This window comes from Besnoitia besnoiti (assembly GCF_002563875.1).
Source record: "Besnoitia besnoiti strain Bb-Ger1 chromosome Unknown contig00007, whole genome shotgun sequence".
Taxonomy (NCBI): Eukaryota; Apicomplexa; class Conoidasida; order Eucoccidiorida; family Sarcocystidae; genus Besnoitia; species Besnoitia besnoiti.
In genome coordinates this window covers 1,014,210-1,034,508 of record NW_021703915.1, presented here as the reverse complement: position 1 = coordinate 1,034,508, position 20,299 = coordinate 1,014,210, and the positions used below count along the sequence as shown (strand labels likewise).

General features: G+C 59.3%; 3 protein-coding genes across 3 annotated transcripts; 1 reads left to right on the top strand and 2 right to left on the bottom strand.

The window, feature by feature from the left end:
- Positions 1-1,267: 1,267 nt before the first annotated feature.
- BESB_071730 (uncharacterized protein) lies at positions 1,268-2,923 on the bottom strand (the record flags this gene model as incomplete). Its single annotated transcript, XM_029365546.1, has 1 exon — positions 1,268-2,923. The coding sequence occupies one exon, from the start codon at positions 2,921-2,923 to the stop codon at positions 1,268-1,270; it is 1,656 nt and encodes a 551-aa protein (XP_029218030.1).
- Positions 2,924-5,241: 2,318 nt separating this feature from the next.
- BESB_071720 (uncharacterized protein) lies at positions 5,242-6,408 on the top strand (the record flags this gene model as incomplete). The annotated part of the gene is made up of 3 exons (XM_029365545.1): positions 5,242-5,255; positions 5,653-5,915; positions 6,263-6,408. 3 exons carry the CDS (start codon positions 5,242-5,244, stop codon positions 6,406-6,408), a joined length of 423 nt encoding a protein of 140 aa, XP_029218029.1.
- A 3,197-nt stretch (positions 6,409-9,605) lies between these two features.
- Positions 9,606-19,766, bottom strand: BESB_071710 (uncharacterized protein; the record flags this gene model as incomplete). Its single annotated transcript, XM_029365544.1, has 12 exons — positions 9,606-9,804; positions 10,324-10,418; positions 10,661-10,790; positions 11,129-11,262; positions 11,436-11,521; positions 11,735-12,862; positions 13,258-13,487; positions 13,815-15,036; positions 15,289-15,396; positions 15,744-17,624; positions 18,283-18,347; positions 18,616-19,766. The coding sequence occupies 12 exons, from the start codon at positions 19,764-19,766 to the stop codon at positions 9,606-9,608; spliced, it is 6,429 nt and encodes a 2,142-aa protein (XP_029218028.1).
- Between the last annotated feature and the right edge of the window lie 533 nt (positions 19,767-20,299).

Sequence of the window (20,299 nt, the reverse complement as noted above, 5' to 3'; positions counted from 1 at the left end):
TGCTTTGTTCGGCTAGGGCGTTACCCCCCGATGAACGTGTGTCTTTCTTGCAGTGAGAGGCAAGACACGAGTCGTCGCCCCTCCTTCGAGATCTGGTATGCGTGCGCGGCTGCCGCTTGCCAACGCCCTAGGGGCTGGTGCGGTGAAAAAGCTTGATGCCCTGGAGCTCCGCCGCCAGGCTATATTAACCGGTCACAGAAACGATCCGATTGTGCGCCTGAGTGGGGGCTCAAGGCAAGCTTTGAAACCCTAAACACTTTCGGGTGGAGGCTTGAGCTGACGCGCCTCCTCCTTCCTCCTGTTAAGCACCAGGGGTCCAGAGACCACGCGGGTGGCGTTCATCCGGTGTTTTCTGGCACACCGTCTACCCCGCGTTGACCCTGGGCCTCTAAGCCGCGGAGCGGGGGCACCAGTGGACCCTGCGCCTCGTTCCTTCGCACACTCGATCGGCCATGCACCATTCTGGATCGATTAAAAAAAGTTGCGTAAGACTAGCCACGAGGAAAGCAGGGAGCTTGAGGCGCAGTGGCGAACGCCTCAAGAGAGAGGTTACTGCCTGTATACCGACTTCGTTGTGCCCGACGAGAAACGCAGATAACTCGAATAGCTCGAACGAACGCCTCCGTGAGGGCGGAAAAGCGGAATGCCCAGCTCAGTTTCACTTCTCGTGTCTTTCGTCTCCTTTTGACGAAGCCTTCAGCTCTTGCTGTTTGTTGGGTCGCTTTGACACGGTCTGCACGCTCGTACACGACCGCGCCCCGCTGATTCGCTCACTTCGAGTTACGCTGTCCTCTTCCGAACTGTATTTGCAAGGGAACCAGAGAGTTCAGAGACACCCGCGCGACGTCGCGGAGCTTCAAGCTTCTTTCTTGCTCACCGTCCCCTCCCGTTATTCCTGTGCTGCGCTGCATGCGGACCCGTGTCCAATATGGTGGCCCAGTCATGCACATTCGCCTCCATGTTTCTCTGCTCCTAGGAGTTAAAAAATATTACTTGTTAACAAGGCAGTAAAAGGCGCCTCCAGCGAGATAACGCTGGTGCCCTGAAGCTCCCTGCGTTTGCCGCAGTGTTATTGGCGAGCTCCGCGGCTGGTGGGCGCACCTGTTTCGCAGCTCGAGGGTCAAATGATCATTGGACCCGGCTACTGGAAAATACTGGAGGCCTCCCTGTGACACGCTTCGCCGTAGAGAGGCCTGTTGCTTTGTCAGTCTGCCGCCACTACGTCCACTGACTGAAAGCCGCGCGAAAGCTCCCTGGCCTGTTGACTTCAACGTCGTCGCCTCCGACCGCCTGCCGAGAGGCTGATGTAGAGAAGCCCCGCGAACATCGACAGGCCCACAACGACGCCCAAGACTATCAACGTGATTTCAGTCGTGCTGAGGCCTTCATCGACCGGCATTCCGTAAGGCACCGGAGCAGCGTACCCCGCGCCAGCGAGCATCGTCGGCTGCATGCCCGCCATTGTGATTTGATTCATGGGGATGCCGCCTGTAGCTGGGAGACCTGCACCCTGAGAGAGGGCTGCGGCGCCGGTGCTCAGCGCTGTGGACAGAAGCGCTTCGATGATTTGAGTCTGACTCTTCACTTGCAAGTGCGAGAGCGGCCGCGTGGCAGATGGAGTCCTTCTCTGCTGCGGCGCGGCGGCGCCCGGCGCAGCAGACGGAGAGGCGTGCGATTCAAAAGACAAGGCCCTGGCTGACCGCGCTGAAGACGGACGGCGCAGTGCCAGGGCACTCGGCGGCTGAGGCACCGCTGGCGAAGGTGAGCGCACGTGGGCGCTCGCAGCAGGCGAGGCAGAAGAGGGAGTCATGAGGGAAGACGCAGAGGGTGCATACGGGCCATCAGAAGAGCGCGGGGACGGGGGAGCGGGATGAGACAGCCAGGAAGTGGACTCCGACAGACTGTTGTGAGATTGTACGGATTGTTCGTACCCCTGCGCCGGCGGTAGAGGATGACCAGACAAAGATGGAACGCGGACAGAGTCGGACTCAAGGAAAGATGCACCAGTAAGCTGCGGTGCCTCTGCCTCAGAGGCGCCCGCAACTTCTCCAGAAGTGTCGATGACCTCCTGGCTCGACGATTCATCTCGAGTTTCCTCAGTCTGCGCCGCCAGCGCGTCATCGCGACCTCCTCTCTGTTGCCCTTGACTCGCACCTGCGGTCGTCTGCGGCTGCACGGGCTCAGCGCGGACCCGGCGGCCCTCAAACACACTACGCCAAGACCGTTGCCCACTGCCGTCCCAGGCATCCAGTTCCTCTGTGTGCGTGTGGGCGTTATCTCTGATCTTGCTCGCCTCTTCCGGTCTTACGTCGGAATTGCTATCCCCGGCCTCGGCTTCCCTCTGTTCCCGCTCTTCGCGCGCGCGTCGCTGCTCGTAAACTTTCCTGAAGAACTCATTCTTCAAATAGTCCTGCGTAATCCAGGCGCGGGTTTGCACGAACGAACTTCTTCCAGGTTCGAGCTGCACTTTTGCGTCGTCACCTGGTGAAGGCGCCTCCTTCGCGGGCAACCTGAGCTTCAAAGGAGGACGCGCCACGGAGCTGGGCATGAAGTCACGGAGACTCCCCTTGGCGGTAGCTGTCAAATCCAGTGCAGAGACTGTCTGAGAGTCTGCCAGCGCCTGCCCGCCGACATCAAACCTTTCCCCTGGCGCGGGCGGTATATCGGCGTGGTGCGCATGACGCAGTATAGCTCCTTTTCTATCGCTGAAGAAAAGAGGCGTGTGCGCCTGGATGTCGAAAGAGGCAGGGCCGGAGACATGCGGCACAGGATGCCGTTGAACCGACGCAGACACGAGGAAGGGGGATCGACCGGAAGGCAGAATGACGAAGATGGCACAAAAAAAGATGCTGCAGACAACTGGGGGCACGGACGACCCCCCTCCGGGATCACCGTGCCATCTGGACCGCAGGTACTCGTTCATCTTTTGCGTCGGAAGGCAACGAAAGTGAAGTGGGTTAGAGGAAACTGGCTGAAAGGGGAGCGCAGAAGAAGTGAGCGAACCCAGGCTAGAGGAGCGACAGTGCCTTGGGAAGCAGCGACACCCAGCGGACACGACGGACAAGAGTGACACGAGATTGACACGTTCCTTAAAAACAAATCAGGCAGAGAATCGAACAAGCTCACCATACAACGACACACGGTAGGCGAAGAAACCACAGAGAGGGGTACGCAGCAGAGCTGACAGCGAAACCCCGTTGTGAGTATTCTGCAGCTCGCCCTGGCTCGGAAGCGAGGCTTCAGGCCTCTTCGATACGAGCAAGCGAGCAGCTAACTGTAACAATGAGCCTCGGCCGTGCCCCCCGAAAACGGCTGGAAAAAGGCCTCTTTCTCGATATGGCAGACTGGGCGCAGCACACCCTCGAAACTGCTTCTGAGGCGGCCGACGTGCGCGAAAAAAGTGCTCAACGCTTCGGGATCGTGAGCAAAGCCCCGTTAGTTCCAGTAGAAACTGAATAATACGTGACACTGCTGATACCAACCAGAACAGGCCGAAGCCGTGAACCAGTGAAAAAACTGGAAGACAGCCTCTATGGAGAAGCGAGATCGGTGAGGAAGACGCTTCTCCGTTAGCATCGGCAGAAGGAGAGGAAGATGGTGTCGTTTCGCAGTCATCTACCAAATGGAGGCCTCCCCCACTAATGGGGTATCCAGTCTTTTCCCTAACGAAAGAGAACGGTATGCGGCAGGGCCGAGAAAGAAGCAGGGGGACAGGGGCATGAGGAAGAAGCGCCTCCCTTGGAGCGGTCGATATGAAGAAAGAAAAAGTTTTTCAGACCCTTAGGGTGCACCGACGCAGATTCCCGCTCACGCGGTAGTCATGAGGTGTCGCCACGAACAAGAAAAGCGGAAGACCAACACGAACGCTAATCCACGCTAGTTTTTTGTGGAGCTAGACGGTGGACAAGACAACTTTGTATGCATCCCCATTCCCGCTCGTATGCTGAGAAGAGAAGGACCTCCAGGGGAAACTCCGGTGTCTTGTACCGTGCTGGCGCCAGCGCCACGCAGCTGACGCTGATACATCGGTTAATCGAATAACCAGTCGCTGCAACTGCCGCAGGTCGAAAAAGGAGACACAGGATGGCAGCAGAGAGTCTCTCGTTCCTCCTCTCAGATGTTCTTTTTCTTGCCACATTCGCCAAGGTCAGTACGAGCTGGCTGGAGCTTGGCTGAAGGCGTAGATGGGCTTCACAAAAAAAATGTCATCCATCCTCCATCTTCGGGCAAGGGGACACTGCTTTCAGAAAGAACTCTCCTCAAGCGGACGAACGCTTGAAAAAGCAACTTCGCATGGGGAAGCGGAAACCGAAGGCCCCTGCCAGTTTCGGCGACCAAGCGATGTATCTCTTCGCTAGCAGTAGCGAGAGTGCGCAACAAGGCAACGCTCGATGAAGACGCCGCGAGAAAAAAAGCCCTGGAGTGAGAGGCCGCACCAGTTTACGTTACAGATGAATCTGCACAAACAACGGTTTCCCTTTTTTTTATTCCCTTGAAAAATCACGCGGTTGCTGGTGCATCACGTGAATAGTCAATAAAGGACATTCAAAGGGAGCTTTTATCGTCCCTGCGTTGGCTACCATTTGTGGTGTCTGCGCGAACTCTTGAGGGAGCGGGAATGTCCGTGACGTCACATCGCCGCTCTTTTTCCTGATATTTGTCCTTCTGTCTCCTGTTGACTAGTGCCTTGTGAATGGCATTCGTTCCAGCGGCAAAAATCGCCGTCACACTCCCGTCTGCGGAGTTGCTTCGGTGTCTCGTCAAGATCCCGTACGCAGCAGGCGGCTGCCTCGTGCCAATGACAGGCGTGCGCTCTCTGAACCGCGAGGTTTCCTGCCACGCAACCGGAGCACAGTCTGTGGATCGGGACTTGCACTAGCTTTTCCCTCTCTCCTTCCCTTTTCAAAACAAGGACCTCCACCGCTACTTCTTCTCTGGGCCTCGGGAGCGGGTTATTGCGTCGTCCCCCTCGAGGGCGTAGGGCGGCAAAAAGCATTCCGAAAGCAGATATAATGCTTTTGACTGGGTGACTTGAGGGTGAACATCTCGGTGGACTGTTGCGCGTGTGGCTGCGAACTTCGATGGGGTGGGCTTTGCGGCTGTGCAGAACTACGCGAGCAGTGTGTGGGTGATACCGGTTTATCGCGGTCGCGAGAATGCCGGACGAAAGAATGCTGCAGTCTGTCGGCCGCCTCCTCCTCTATGGAAGTATCTCTTGATCCACCGTATCACGCAGTTCTAATGGGCTTCTATAGGTACTAACCGATACCGTGCTTGTAGACGAGAGATGCCGCCACGTCGCTCCTAAGCGTTTCCGGTACTGTTGTTGTCAAAGATGTCAGAATCGAACCACCGAAAGGCGCGACTGGGAAAGTGCGACCCTGTTCCTATCTCCCAGAGGAGAAGATACCTCCCAGTTTTTTGCCTGCTTGGAGTTCACATTTTCATTCATGTATGTATTTGTTTCGGGGCGCCGTCCGAGGGAGAATCCGCGACAGGCCTTGCCCCAGCGCGGCCGGGATTTGTTCTTTTCGTGGGAGCCAGATCGCTTCCCTGGACTGAAAATGGAACATCTGGCTTTCTTTTTTCGCATTCTGTGGGGTCTCCACTGGCTTCACTCGATCGTCGTGTGGGTGCCGGGCGCGGGGTCAGAACAGAGCGACGTGTGACACAGCAATTGAAGCTGGCTGGCAAAGGACTTGCCGGTGACCTGGCCGCAGAACTCCCTAAGAATCCCGCGTCTTCGTTTATGAAGCCGCTTCCCTCTTTCCACCGCGAGCTCGCGCCGGGAAACTCCGCCACTCGAGCATCTTCGAGCGTCGAGGGGCAGCGCAAGGAGACTTCTGATAGTGAGGACGCCTTCAAGCGTCAACGCGCTGTTCACGTCCTCGAAGCTGCCTTTGCTCAATTGTCACGTGAGGCACTGCACGAGTGCAGAGAGGGTGGCGGGAGGTCTGTATCGAGCGCCAGTCTAGAATTTTTGAGCTGCGCACTGCAGCGATGGGAACCACCGTAGTCTTCGGCTGGAAGTGTGGGGGGGGGGACATTTGCGGAAGAAACGTAGTGCGATGCCCGCAGAGGGCTGGTGGTACAGTCAACTCTGTTGCGTTGTCTCTCTCTCTCAACAGCTAGCTCTCGCCCCCCCCCCCTCACGCCAGCATCTCCATGGTGTTTACGACGCTAGAGCAAGGTGCGCGAACCTAGGCGCACTGTGCTTTGCATTTCAGACAAAGCCGCTCGTGTCTGTGTGCTACTCCTGCAGACTTTCACCCCGACGCCTACGAAACCGCGAATGTCCGAGGCCTAACCAAGTGGTGGGAAGATCCCTACATCTTCATTTTCCTCTGTATGAGTTTTGCCGCGCTTATTGCGATGGGAGTTTGGTGTATTGTTGCGAGCTACAAATAATCTGCGAAACTGGACGGCGGATATCAAGTGAGACGGCACACGGATGAAGCCCGAGAACTCCACACGTGTTTTTTAAACTGAGCCCGAGCGTACGGTCTAACGCCAAGTGTCGGACCAAGGCTAGTGGAGTGCAGGCCGGAAGATCTTAGTATCTGTCCGTTCTGAGGTGGGTCCGAGGAAGATGATGCTCTTTGCAGTGTAGAGGGGGCGACCGGAAGCGAAAACCCGTGGCCAAAAGAAGAATGTTTTTTTAAAGGGGCAGATCGCTCGTAGGAGCACAGAAAGGAGTATGTCCTTCTGTACGAAGAGAGTAGCAGAGCAGAGTTAGATGGCTTCCCGTAGCGGTACGTGGATGCATTACCGGGTATCATCAGTGTCACGTGAAGCACCATTTTGATTCAGAGAGGGCGCCGGAATATTCGTGAGCGATGGTGGAGCGGAGGCTCGGTGTGCCGTTTGCAATCAGCGCTGGGGAGGTTCCGCCCGAGCAAACAATTCCATGCGAGTGCACCAGCAATTCATGAGCAGCCGACGAAAAGCGGGAAAGTCTTGCAGGGCATACAGGAAACACGGACATAAGCATGCATTCCTGCGTGTTCATACTCTTATGCACATGTTGCTCGTGTGAATGGAAAATGCTGTCCATCAGTGGCTTGCCCATTCTGGGGTGCTGCGACCTTCCAGTGTTTCTGCTGTGCATCCATCCCGCCGGTTTTCTGTGCTCTTAGAGTACGCAATATGTTTTTCTTGGGATGGGGAGGATCTGTGAGTTCGCCTTCATGGCTCCGCCTCAAGATCTTGTGAGTCAAGTCACACAAAAGTGTGTCTGTTCTAGCACGTCTGTCACGTCCCCGTCAATACACGGGCGATGCCGCATCGATCCTGCTCGGGCAGCAGTCTCAGCGTGACGCAAAAACGTGCACCGGAGAAAAGGCAATCAGTGCAGCATTCGAGATAACTCACTTTGGCGTAGAGATTTAACGCCGATAGTGTGGTAGCTAGCATGCGACAGTAACCGTGGCCTGGACGTCGGAGTCCTGTGTCCGGAGTGGCGGGCACCTACTGCCTACTCGTATAGCAGCTGAAGTTAGACACCGTTACACTTACTAAAAGAAACTTCCTAGGTAGGTATAAACTACCTATTTGTGGGGGGTATATACTACAAGTTGGTCTGCTTGTTTTAGACATTGACGGTCCTTGGGCAATCACAGCCGCTCACTACCCCGTGTCTGGTCACCGAGCACAGCCGACAATATCCAGGGGTCGAGCTACGGCATGATATGCGACCTCGCTGGATCACGTCAGCACTGCTGTGCTTCGGTCAACAAGAAAAGCTACTAACTCAACCTGGCTCCGAGCACTACGCGGCACACGATTCCCCCGACATGATGTGTTTGCCATTACGCAAGAAGCAGAGAACGAGCCTAAGCACGTCACATAGACGGCGTAGCATGCGAAAGTCCAGACGGTACCAGTTTCAGCGCAAAATGATCTAGCGATCATAATAACCCTTGTCAATCTGAGAAGGAAGTTCAAACGACCGTCCGTGATACATCAGAAGTAACATTCGAAGACGTTTCGTGTTGCGCTTAGATTCTCGGTGTTGTCGATTTTGGAACATCACATTAAACTTCATCAGGCCTGCTGCAGCCCGGCGAGCACAACGAAACGAACTCTTGTTGCGTTACGATGTAACAGTCCGGTTGTGCGGCGGCGGGCATGCCCTTCCGTATGTGGGATAGCGGAGCTGTCTTCCATCTGGAGGACAGAGCCACGAGAGCAATGTCGTTCAAGCTAGAATGTCCCTAGCAAAAATGCCTAGATGGAAAACGAAACTGATAGCACATGCTATCGCTGCATTGTCGACACGCGCCGCGACCTGATTCATCGTCGGTGCCAGCACAAAGCGATTTGAAACCACCTCGCCCAGACGTTTAGCTAAAAATGTCATCTCCAAGTGGAGAAATCAACGAATGGAAAGGCGCGAGGAACAATTTTGGGAGCAGAACACGCAGGAAGCAAAGCACGTGAGACGTGGAGTTCCAACCCAAGTCAAGTGTTGTCACGTGGCCTGTTCTGGTACAGAAAGACCTTCTTTCTCATCTCTTGCTGTATACATCGGCAGGATCCACCAGACCGAAGCCTGGAGAGGAGATGAAACGAACGCATATTACTGTCTTTATGCAGGCGGTGCCGATTCTCACACCGAATCGCCCGACACTCGGTTCGATTTGACAAACACAAAACTCGCAGGGAAATAACACCACGCGCCGGGTCCAGCGGCGGGACAGACGATGGGGGAAGTCCGTACTATCTCGCACTTATAGCCCCGCCTCCGTGCCCTCCGTTTTCTGTCTCGCGCCATGGCAGCAACCACGAGAAACTGAAAAAACTCGGCACAAGAGAGAGGAAAATAAAATCACGTGACAAAGGAGGCCCATCCGGTGACCTCACTGCAGAACGTGCCTCAGCAACATCTTCGAGAGTATCATGCACACGTAGTTTATCTGACAGCAGATGCCGTGGCTGCTGGCTGGAGGTTGAAACTGAGTGCGTGCTTCGCCATCGCCGGTGCTCTTTTGACTCTTCTACGTGAAAATCGTGCAGACAGTCTTTTGAGACGTGTCCAATGATACAGCGGCGACGGGAAAAAAACAGGCAAGTGCCGCTTCATTCCCCTTCGCGAGCGGAAGGAGCTGCTCATATGGATCGACGCTTGCGCCGCCGCCGCACGCCTCCTGCCTTCTACCTTGCATCAGACGAAGAAGTGTCTACTGGATTTGAAGGTAGCCGAAACAGCGGAAAACGGGCTTGGCGCGGCGTTACGCGTGCGCGCGTGCAGGGCGAGCGTTAGGCTCATCCTCCAGGCGAGACCTCAGTACACACGGGAAGTCCCGCCAAAAAATGGCAGAAAAAAAGAAAAAAATCCAAATCCCGCTGCGACCCCGGGCCTCGCCCCCTGTTAACTCATGCATGGAGTCCTCTGGCAGCAGCAGCCAGCCGCCGAAAACATCCGCGCGACACTAGGCAGCAGACAGAGGGGCATTTTCACCTCCTCTGCGTCGTCTAGATGCGCGTCTTTCGCTCGTGTTGTGCACTTTGCGCGAGAAAACGCCCAGAAGCTGTCTGTGGGGCGCGCAACCTCTTTCGAAGTCCAGACACCTCTGCAACGCGCGCCTCCTGCCCCCGCGCGAGTGTCACATAATTGTGCACTTCTTCTGGCCAAGGCACTTGCTCTGGCTACTCACGCCGATACGCGACCGGCCGCGGCGTCTGCTGGTCGATCGCCGAGTCCGGTATCGCCCGAATTCGTCCTCGTACTCCGAGAAGCCGCTGCCTGTGCTCAGTCGCCTCGCCCGCTCCTCCTCCAGTGCGCGCCGAAGTTGCTCTGCTTCGCTGCGCAGACCAGACGACAAAGAAACGACGCCAGCGATGCGCCAAACCAAGGGCCTCGTAGGCGACACAGACACACACTGGCGAGGACGCTGTTGGCGCGGAGAATGCGGCCGATGGATGCGGCGAAGCGACGCGGGAGAGGACAAGTTTGCAGTCGGACGAGAGACCTGTCTCGAGTCGTGATTTTTTGATCTGCGTCCTCAAGGGCGCGGCGTCCGGATCCACCCCAGCCAGAGTGGCCATCCAGTGTAATGTGTGAACGTAATCCGGCTTCAAATAAACTACAACAAAAAAACATCAAGAAATATCTATTATTCTCCTGTGAGATGCGTACGAGATCCCGCGCCGACAGCATACTGAGCGCAGAGTTCTGGAGAGATGGGGTATACTACGGGATCAGAAAAGTCACCCGAGAGACACATGCCAAAACACAAAGAAAACCAAGGTTCTAAGGCAGAACCACAAGGCAAGGGAAAGCAGCATGGAGCTAGGGCATGCGGACACAGAAAGAGGACTTACTAGTCACGAGTCTGCAGCTTCTGCTGAAGCTCATGCGTCCTCTCCAGCGTCAGCTCCGCTTCCTCCGCCTTCCGCTGCAGCTCGCTGACCGCTCTCTGTCATACATACACCCTAGAAAGAAGCATACTGGCTCGACAGGCGAACGCACGCTACCTCTCTTTGAACTGTGCGTCTGTCCATCTGCTGCTAGAAGGCTGTGCTGGACCCTTTGCCGTGCGAAATAAAAGTCCGAAAAAGGCCTTCTGGCGTTTAGCTGTTACAAAAATCGCCTGAATCTGATATTTTTCCATTCTCAGGGCACTCGAAACGACTGCAGACACCTGAATCTCCATCTCACCTCTGCCTGGCGACTCTGATCCAGAAGACTTTCGCACACGATCTCGCTGCCCTTCGCGAGAAGCTCGTCAATCTGGTCATTCAGCATGCGCTCAAACACGTGGCTCGGGCCTCGAAGGTCTGCGTTGAATCTGAAAATGCAAAGCGAAACAAATGCACAGGAGTCCGGAGCTGTGAAAAGTCTGCCGTCTGCAAGTGGAAAAAGAGTTTGAAAACCCCAAGTTAAGACACGCCTACCCGTGGCACGCTCCGCCCCACACGTACAACTCTGCATTTGACGTTCAGAAAGGCCTATCGGCACAGACAGGTGCAGAGAAGCTGGTGCTGAAAGTCCGTTTCCTTTTCCTCGCCCACCGAAGAGTGCCATTCCCCCCCCTCCCCCACCCCCTCCACTCTGAGATGATCAGGCGCCTTCTCGAGTGGATCTCGTGGCGTCTCCGCCCCTCGCGTTGCGCGCGTTTCGACTTACTCCTGCTTCAGGCGCTCCACGTCGTCGTTGACCTGCGCCATGCTGTCGTACAGCCTCTCGTTGAGCTTCTCATCAATGTTGAGGCGCTCGCGCACCCCACGCAATCGAGAGCGCGCCTTCCACTCTCCGTGTCTCTGAAGGACAGGCAAGCAGCGAAGGGAGATGCGAAGGGCCTTCAGTTGATCAACCCCAGCGAAAACGAGGTGCAAAGTCTGAAGCGGAAAGAAGTGCTTCGCACTGCGCGATGGCGCTCAATCGCGGCGCGATCTGTTTTTAAATGAACTCATGCGCGCTGGCCTCTGCCCACCTCGTTCTCTTCAATAGCCCGGTCTGTAATCTTGCGCAGGCGATCCTTCAGCTGCTGCTTGTAGCTTCGCACGACGTCGTCGTCGCCTGAAAACACAAAGTTCTCCACGCCCAGCAAGCGAGCATGAGCATGCAATGAGGTGAATAATGGATGCTTGCGCGGCTACCACACCCAGGCCAGGCGCGCAGAGAGGTGGACATATATAGACATCAGCCGTCAATGACGGATACAAACCAGTGTGGGTTTGTAAGCGTGTATGTGCCGGCTTTGCATGCTCGACGCTCTCTCTCGAAACTCACCAATAATGTGCATTTTGAAGAGGGCGAGAGCTTTCTTCTGCAGGGCGAGGGCGCCCTCCTGGAGCTCGCGGTTCGAGATCGGCAGTCGACTCTGGAAGGCAGCCCGGAGCTCCGCCATGAAGTTCTGTTCGCATTTCTCTTTCCACTGGCGACACTCTTCCTTCTGCACGCCGACGACGACTGAGCTGCCCTCAGGGACTTCTCCGTCGTTGATTCCGTCGATGATTTTCTGAAGGACTTTGGCGAAGCTCGCGCCGGTCGTGGGCACTTCCTGGGCCGCGCGCAGACGGCACTCCTTGAAGACGAGGTTCTTCGCCTGCTGCAGGCGCCGGCGGTAAATCGGCTGGAAGTCCGCGACCGGGACAGTCTCCAGAACAGACTGCCTTCCGTCAAACTGCGCGACGCCGCAGCCGCTCTCGCGCTGCGTCTCTGCGCCAGCGATTGGCGGCGAGGACGCCGAGAAGAAGGCAGATCCCCGGGGCGCGGGCGCGTCGAAGAAGGTAAACTGCGAAGACGAGCGGCGCCTGCCGACACGGCCGCTGCCCTGGCGGCTGGGAGAGGCTTCACCAGCTGCCTCCCCGCCAGCCTTGCGCGAGACCGCGGGGAACGAAGAGGCGAAGGACGAGTTGCCCGCGCCTGCGCGACTGAGCAAGGCCCCTACGGTCGCTCGCGAACTGCCGCCGCAGTCGCCGGCCGCCAGAAAGTCGCAGCCGCCGCCCACCAAGTTCGCCGCGCTCGGCGTCTGGTCGCCCGACGCGAGGCCGTCGACGAAAAGGTCCGCTGGCGCGTAGTCGCCCATGGGGTGGGGGAACGCTAAACACGCGCGCTCGGTGAACAACGTCGCCAGTTGCTGCCGAAGCATGCGAATGTGCGGCAGGTTCAACTCCGCGCAGACGCGACTTGACGCGCAGGCGCCAGAGCCGAGCGCGAACGAGGAGGAAAACGGGAAACAGCAAGGGACGGGGCGCGTCGCGGTCGCGACGACAGCTTCCAAGTAGTCGTCCTCCGTCAGCGGGTACTCGTCTTCGTCAAACAGCGTATAGTTGAAGTCCTGCAGCGTCCAGAGCAGCGACGGCGCGCGCCAGCCAGACGGGACCGAGGGGCCTCCGTGCGCATGGGAAGGCGAGCCTGGAAAAAAAAAACACAGAAAAAACGAACTTGAGGCGGAGCCAGGTGGGAGACGAGGCAGGAGGCATTGTAGAAGGAGAACGCGAGCACGAGATCAACAGGGCAAACTGCGTCACCACACCTTCTGGACCAAGATGCGCGGCGAGGAAGCCGAAAGATGGGAGCACGCCAGACAAGAGACCGAGCAAGCTGCTCCAGCGACGCCTGCAGAGCCGTCTCGAACTGATCTTCGTGCAAATGTGGTAAGAGTGAAAAGTTTGTCCCTTGGATATCCTCTGCTTTGAGCGCTCCAAGCACTCCCGACTCCTCGTTCGCTGCGTTTGAAATCTACTGTGCAACGATGCGACGCGGAAAAGTCTGTGAGCGACGGGACGCCGGTGTCCGTCTCTCCTCACCTCCGGCCCTCGGGGACAGGCGGCTCGAGCCGGCGCGAGACCCGGGTGAGTCTCGCATGGCGTCGCAGCTACTCGAGTGGACGAGCTTCTGCGTCCACATTGAGACGGCCGCCAGACTCGAAATTGCGTCGGCGTCTAACACGCCGCGCGTGTTGTAAATCAAATAGTGCGACACCAACATGGCCAGCGTAAAGAGCCGCTGGTCGTGCTCAACCGTCTTGCGCGTGCATCTGCAGCAAAACGAAGAGAAAGCAGACATACCTCACTTTCTCTCGCAGCGCATGACAGATATACATACATGTATACGCATGTATGGAACTGAATAGAGGTATATAGAATTCCATTCATATGCAAATGCGCATGCGTGGCTCGGCGATTCATGCAAGCGCATCAGGACCAGACGCGAAGTCGAAGAGGCAAGGAGGCGGAGAGACTGAGTTAGGAGAAGAGAAAATGCCTCGAGCCCATCCCGACAGAATCTGCTCAACTGCATGGGCACAGGCGCAGGCTCCGAAGCCAGGTGAGTCGGTTGGAGGGAGTCCTTTTCACCCACTCACCCGACGCCTTCAAAGTCGAGAACTAGGAAGGTGATGTCGTCCTTTCCCTCGTGGCCGCCTGCGGCTGAGGCGACGGCCTGAATCCAGACGCCGTCGGTGCAGCCGTCGTGCACGCTCCGCTTGCCGAATCGCTTGCCGGCCTCAGTGGCCTCCTCCACGCCATCGAACTCGTCCTCCTCCCTCATGCCGTGGCCCGACCCGGCCTGCGGCGCGTCGTAGGAGTGCCTGCCGCCGGCGCCGGCGCCGAGGGAGATGCTCGCGGGATTCTTCTCGCCCTCCAGCTTGGCAGGCGTCCCCACGGGGAAGCCGCTGGGCGACAGCATGTGCGTTTCGTCGAGCAGCAAATTCGTCAGCGCAGATTTGCCGGTCTGCACCACGCCGCAGACGGAGATAACCGCGACCGGCTGTGTCCCCAGATCGTTGAGGAAGTTGCGCGCCTGCTCATCAACGGTGAGGACTTCGCGGCCGTCCCAGCGGTTTACGTGAATCAGGCGCATCGGCCGCGACAGTAGGCGGCGGCGGTTCGAGGGCTTGGCAGTCGTCTCCAGAAGCACCGAGCAGATGCCCAGCGTGCTGCTGCGCTCCTCACGCGGGCGGTCTCCGGAAAGACTGGGGAAGCTGTGGAAGGCGGCCGACGCGAACGGCAGCCGCGCCAGGCTGCCGCCGGCGGTGGGGCTGCCCAGGCAGAGCGAGCCCGCGGGACGCATCATCAGCCGCGCAAGGACGCCGCAGCAGAGATGCACGCGCGCCGAGAGAGGGACGGCCGACGCCGGCGACTGACTCTCGTCCGCCAGCGACCGCTCGTCCAGCGACTCCTCGACCTCGTTGCGACTGCGCTCTTCGCGGCGACTCAGCGCCTTGCCGACGCGCGCCGCGCGCTCGCCGAACGTGGCCAGCGGGTCCGACGACGCGTCCGTGGACTGCAGCGACGACCCAGCTGCAGAAAGTGCCTTCTCAGGGACGGGCGACGCTGAGGGCGAAGGCGACGCAGGCGCAGCCTCCGCGGGCGCCTGCGCGACCGGCGGGCAGACCGGCTCCAGCGGCTCCACAGGAGACACCTGCGGGCCCGAGGCGGCCACGCCGCTCGTCACGTTGCGCACTGGCGACAGCTTCACGGCTGGGCGGCTGTCGTGGCGAGGGTCTGACGACAGGAGGCAGGAGGAGTCCAGCGGGGCGACCGGAACGGCCGGCAGACGCCGCGTCGTCGTAACCCTCGACGTAACTGCTCCCGGGACACATGCACACACGCCACAACACCAGTACTGGCGAAACCCAGCCGGTGCGACGCGAACGCCGCAATGTGTCCCCCCCCCTCGCCCCTGAGACACGAGTCCGCCGCGCCCCAACCCAAGGCGTCGACTCCGCCCCGACGATCGTCGTCCGCACGCGGCTGGCGAACAGCTGTCTGGGCAGCCGGTTCACATCATGAGTTTTGTGGCGGATTCCTTCCACGTGTGGGAGACAGGCGACTTACCAACTGGCGCGCCGGACAGGGCTCCCGCAGAACTTGCGGCGCCGTCGCAGCCTCCAGGGTAGGCGAAGCCGTTGATCGTGCCGACGACAGGCGAGCCGCGGACGCCCTCTGCACACAGCACACACAGCGAAGGAGGCCTCGCAGAAACATGACGAGCAAGCGCAGAATTTCGGTCACGGATAATCCGGTCTCGGTAGTTCCGACCGCAGATACACGCACACATCAGAGAAGGGCTTCGTCGAGAACAGCCGATGCGAGGCGCCATCTGCAAGCGCCGTTGCTGGCTTTTTATGATTCACCCCTTTGCGACGCCCTCCGGCCGCGAAACCCGCAGTATGTGCAGGGTGCAAGACCTTGGTGTCGGTGCAGCGGTGTGTTTCTCCTTTTCTCCAGTCCTTTGTGCTGTCTAGCCACAATTCGTCTGTAGGGCTCAACGTGTCGCCGCGCAAAGCTACCAGTCTCGCTTCTTCTCGCCTTCGATCCCGCGCCTCCGCGCTGCCTTCTAGCGCCGGGCTGGGCGCGTGGCTCGGTCTCGAGGTCTGGTTGTCCGCCGAAGAAGGCGCTAATGGCCGCCACGGCATCGTCGAGGAACGCTTGCAGGCCTCCACTCTCCTGCGGGGCGATATGCTGCGCCTGGGAGCCCAGTCGCTCCTTCGAGAAGCCTCGGCAGCGTGCGTCCTTCCGAGGCCCTGTAGCGAGGCGCCCAGCCGCCGCACACGCCGACCTGGAACTCTGGCGTGCGGCACTCGGTTCCGTCGCCGACTGCCGCCACCCTGAACCTCCGCGGTGGCTGTCTGCGGCTGTGGGGTGACGGCCTGGGCCACCGTCTGCTTTGATGAGGTCGTGAGTTTTTACCGCAGCATTTTCTTCCCCCTTTCTCGCGGCCAGCGCTGCCGCGGCGCCGGCGCGCCCAGCCGAAGCGGCCGTCCGGCGCCGAGACTTCGTCGCGGTCGCTTCGTCCCACTCGACCGACGAGGCTCGGGCGACACCGCTGCGCGCTTCCAGAGACACCGAAGTGCGGCCGGGTGCGGTAGCAGAGGACGGCGAGGACAGCAGCACCTTCTTCCTGCCCCTACCGTAGGTGCTGCCCTGACTGCTGTTGCAGGTCGCTGCAACCGACCACGGCGTGCTGGCTCCACTGACTTCGGCGCCGCACTGCAGCGCACGAGATCTCGATTCCAATCGTTCGCCTCTCTCCGCGCAAAGCCCCCCGAGATCTGCCGCGCCCTGAAACGACGTCCGATCGACGCAGCCGGCCGCAGCCACGGGCGACTCTTCACTCCACGACGCCTGCGATAACGGCCCTCGTCCTCGCCGCTCCGCGTGCGCAGGCGCCTGCGCCCCCACAGCCGCCGAAGTCCCAGGAGGCTGCGCGTCGCCCGCACTCGTGTGAGACGCAGAGAACAGAGGCACGGACGGGAGAAGAGGAGGCGTGCAAACGCCTCCATTCTGCAGCGTGCCCTCGCCGTTCGACGCCGCAGAAAACGATACCGGGAGGCTGCAGACGGGGGTCTTTCTAGGCTGCAGCTGACGGCGAGTGAGGGTCCCCTCCGCGAGTCCAGGGGCACACGAAGAATGGCTCGACGGGCGCACGGCCTTCTCGCCAGGCTGTGGTGCAGCCACCTGCGGATGCTCGCCAGAAACTCCTAGGCATGCGGGCGAGGCCTGCGAGACCCAACCCGAAACCGTCTGGCTGTGGGACCCGCCTGCACTCGCCCATGAAGTTCCAACCGAGAGAGCGGTCGCGGGGAGAGACAGGCGCCGATACACACTCCCCAGTCCTACGGCGGCGCCGGTCGGATAGAGATACACAGAACTGCCGGCGCTGTCTCTGCGACCCCTCGTCGCAGCCTGCGAGGGAATCAGAAGCCTGGGATCGAGGCTCAGCTGAGAAAAGACCGAGGCAGACGAGCGAATCGCTGGAGGCGCCTCGGGGGCGGTGTCGGCGCAGGAATCCGCGAGGATTGATGATTTTTCACATGAGAGAGTGGCGATGTCCTCTTTCCCCGAAGAAAACACTGAAGAGATGTTTGGAAACGGCAAGGCACCTTGCGCCTGCGGCTGGCTGCTCCGAGGGCCTCCGTCTGGGGGAGCAAGCCCCGCCGCACGCCACAGGGTACGCGACGCGACATCGGACGCAGCAGCCTGAATCCTCGGCGCGACACCTCCCGGCACGACAGTATAGGTCTGCGGAGGAGGCCCTGCATCCGCCCGTCGTCCTCGCTCCGCCACGCGGAAAATACCTGGTAACGCCACCCCATCTACAGACGGAAGCGAATTCCCGCTGGCCCAGGGGCCTCCTGCTGCATCGACCTGGAGCGTCGAGGACGCCAACTCTGCGCAGGAGAGACGAATCCGCAGGAGATCCGTGACTGGAGACTAGCAACTCCAAAGCTAATGTAGCCGCGGTCGCGATCAGCGGAACTGGAAGCACCCGAAAGGCACCGTGAAAGAGCATGGTGCCTTTCCCTGATCAGACCTCTTGGAGCCCACGTGGAAGCCGGGAGAACGAAGACGGCGGTGTGGTGCGTGTGCAGCCGCCCCAGACGCGCGTCAGATCGCCGAAAGGTGAACATGAAAAAATGACGCGTTTTCTGTGTTTCGATGTGCCCTTCAGGAGCTCAGAGGATGATACGAAATCCGAGCCGATTTCGCCGCCAGACAAACTCCGCAAAAGACTCCGAATACTGGAAAAAGTGAAATTCTCCCCTGTGCTCCTTCGGCGGGAGACTGGGTTTGATCAAACACGCGTGACGAGAATGGGCGGCCCGGGCGAATCCCAGCTGTGGCGCCGGCAAGCTCATGCGCCTCAGCGGCAGTTCAAGTCCCCAGGCACGGAAGGCAGGAGGCCTCGATTCGGGCTGCTTAGTACCCTCGAGAGAGCGGAATCGTGTGCGATGCGATCTTCGTTGGAGCGTAGCTGCCAGGTCTCTGATGACTGGAGGCGGCCTTCAAGACCTAGGCCAGAAGGCTAGTTTGGGAACGATAATTTACCCGTGAATTCCTCCACTAATCCGAGGCCGGAAAGGGCTTGGCGCGCGTCCACAGCGTAGTCACAACTGCCGCATTCAATCGAGCGTCGCCTGTGTGGACGGTCTTAAACTGCAGAGGAAGACCTTACCTGCTTTGACTGTGCTGCATCAATGTGCCTTCCATCAACTTCACACTGACGAGGTGTCACTACATGAACGGGAGGCTAGCCGAGAAAGGGCTGCGGATCGACTTCACGGAATGCACGCGACGACGCCTCTCAGCCACTCAGCACCAGCACGGCTTTCTCCACAGACTCCCCTCGCGTTCCCCATTAGTTACGTTGTCGTGTCTGACTTGCCTTCGATGCCTCTGGCGAGAGAGGAGGACAGGTAAGGCTGCGAGTAGTGCACACTCTGAAAGATCGGCGTGGCCATGCTGAGGGCGGGGTCGGCAAGACTGTAGGGGTAGTGAGGCACCGCGGGCACCACCGCCGAAGCTCCCACGGCGCCAAGCGGCTCGGCGGTCGACCGGAAGAAGTCCGCGCCGAGCGACGCAGAGGCGTGGAGCCCGGCCGGGCCCTCCGCGTGCGGGAGGGGCGCGGCAGGAACCTCCGTGCCCGAGAAGCTCTTGCCAAGAGACGCCGAGGCGTAGCGGATGCCGTCGGAGAGCTGGAGCCTGCCCCAGCTCGCGGCGCCGGCCTTTGGAGCGTCGCCGTAGTAGTAGTAGGACGCGGCGGTGCTGCAGGATTCGTTGGAGGGTCGCGCCACGTAGGGGTAGTTGGGGGCGTCCGCCGCGGGCACATCTGTGCCCTCGCTCCGCCCGCGATAAAAAGATGTCGCAGGCCCTGCCGGCTGCCCTTTTGCTCCCCACGTCTTTTGCGGCTCCTGCCACGGCGCCTTTCCGTCACCGGTCGCCCTTCCCCCGCGGAGCCGCCCCGAGGCGTCGAAGGACGCCCAGGGATCTACGGTACGGTAAGACTTGCTGGACATGTCGGCTGCGGTGCGGTCGTGAGTGGCCTTCCTCGAGGACGGGTTCGTGGCAGTAAGATTCAGCGCTTCGTCGTCGGAGGCTCCACGCAGATCTGTCTTCGCCTTGGCGCCTTCCAGCGAGCAGCCTCCAGAGAGGAAGTCGCCTGCAGCTCGAGGCCCACCCGGCGCGCTCAGGGCTCTGCCTGTGTCTGTCGGGCCGACTGCCCAGGAGGAGGGGGCCTTCTGTCCAAGACTCTTGCTCGCCGACCGGATCGGCTTCTGGGCCTTGGGCTCCACACCAGACAGGCTCGCGGACAACGCGTCCCCAGTCAAAAAGCACGCAGGACTCATCGGGGGCGCGGCGGCCGATGCCAACACCGCCAGCGGCGAGGCGCCAGAAAGTCGAGAGTGCGAGAAAGAGAACGAACGCCGCGGGGGAGGTGGTGAACCGCCGCGGCGGGCGCCGTGCGGGGAGGCAGGAGAGTGCTCAAAGGGAGCAGGAAACGCGGGTCGCAGCACCGGGACTGCGTGGTTCATAGTGGAGCAAACTCTAACGCGGGGCCTGACAGGACAAAAGCGCAAGGCAGGTCAGTATCCACAGAGAAGACAAAGCAGAAAGGCCTCAACCCTGGGTAGAGGGCTGAGACGGGAAACGTTCAGCGTGCTCAGGCGTCTCGCGAGACCTTATCGGTTCATGATAGAGAGCGGTTGAGAACACACGTCGCACACGAAATCAGCGTCAAGTCAAGCTCCCAACGAAAGGAAAGGCGGCAAGAGTGATGGCGCAGGTGGTGCTGATGAATCAGAACGAGGTTCGGTCAAGGCAACAAAGGGCGACAAGGGGGAACGAGGCTGGTGCGGCGAATGTCTTCGGCAGACAGGAAATGTAGAGAGACCTGGCGCCAAAATCCAGAAGCAGCGATCCGGAGAACGCGCTGATCGAGCTAGTCACTTCGTCCTCGTGCAGAGTTGCTTGGAGGCAACTTTTTGGTCGGAAAGGTGGTTGGAGAGACGCTACGCAAAAAGTCGAGGGGTGGAAGAGGCCAAGGCAACCCGTGAGAAATGAAGTC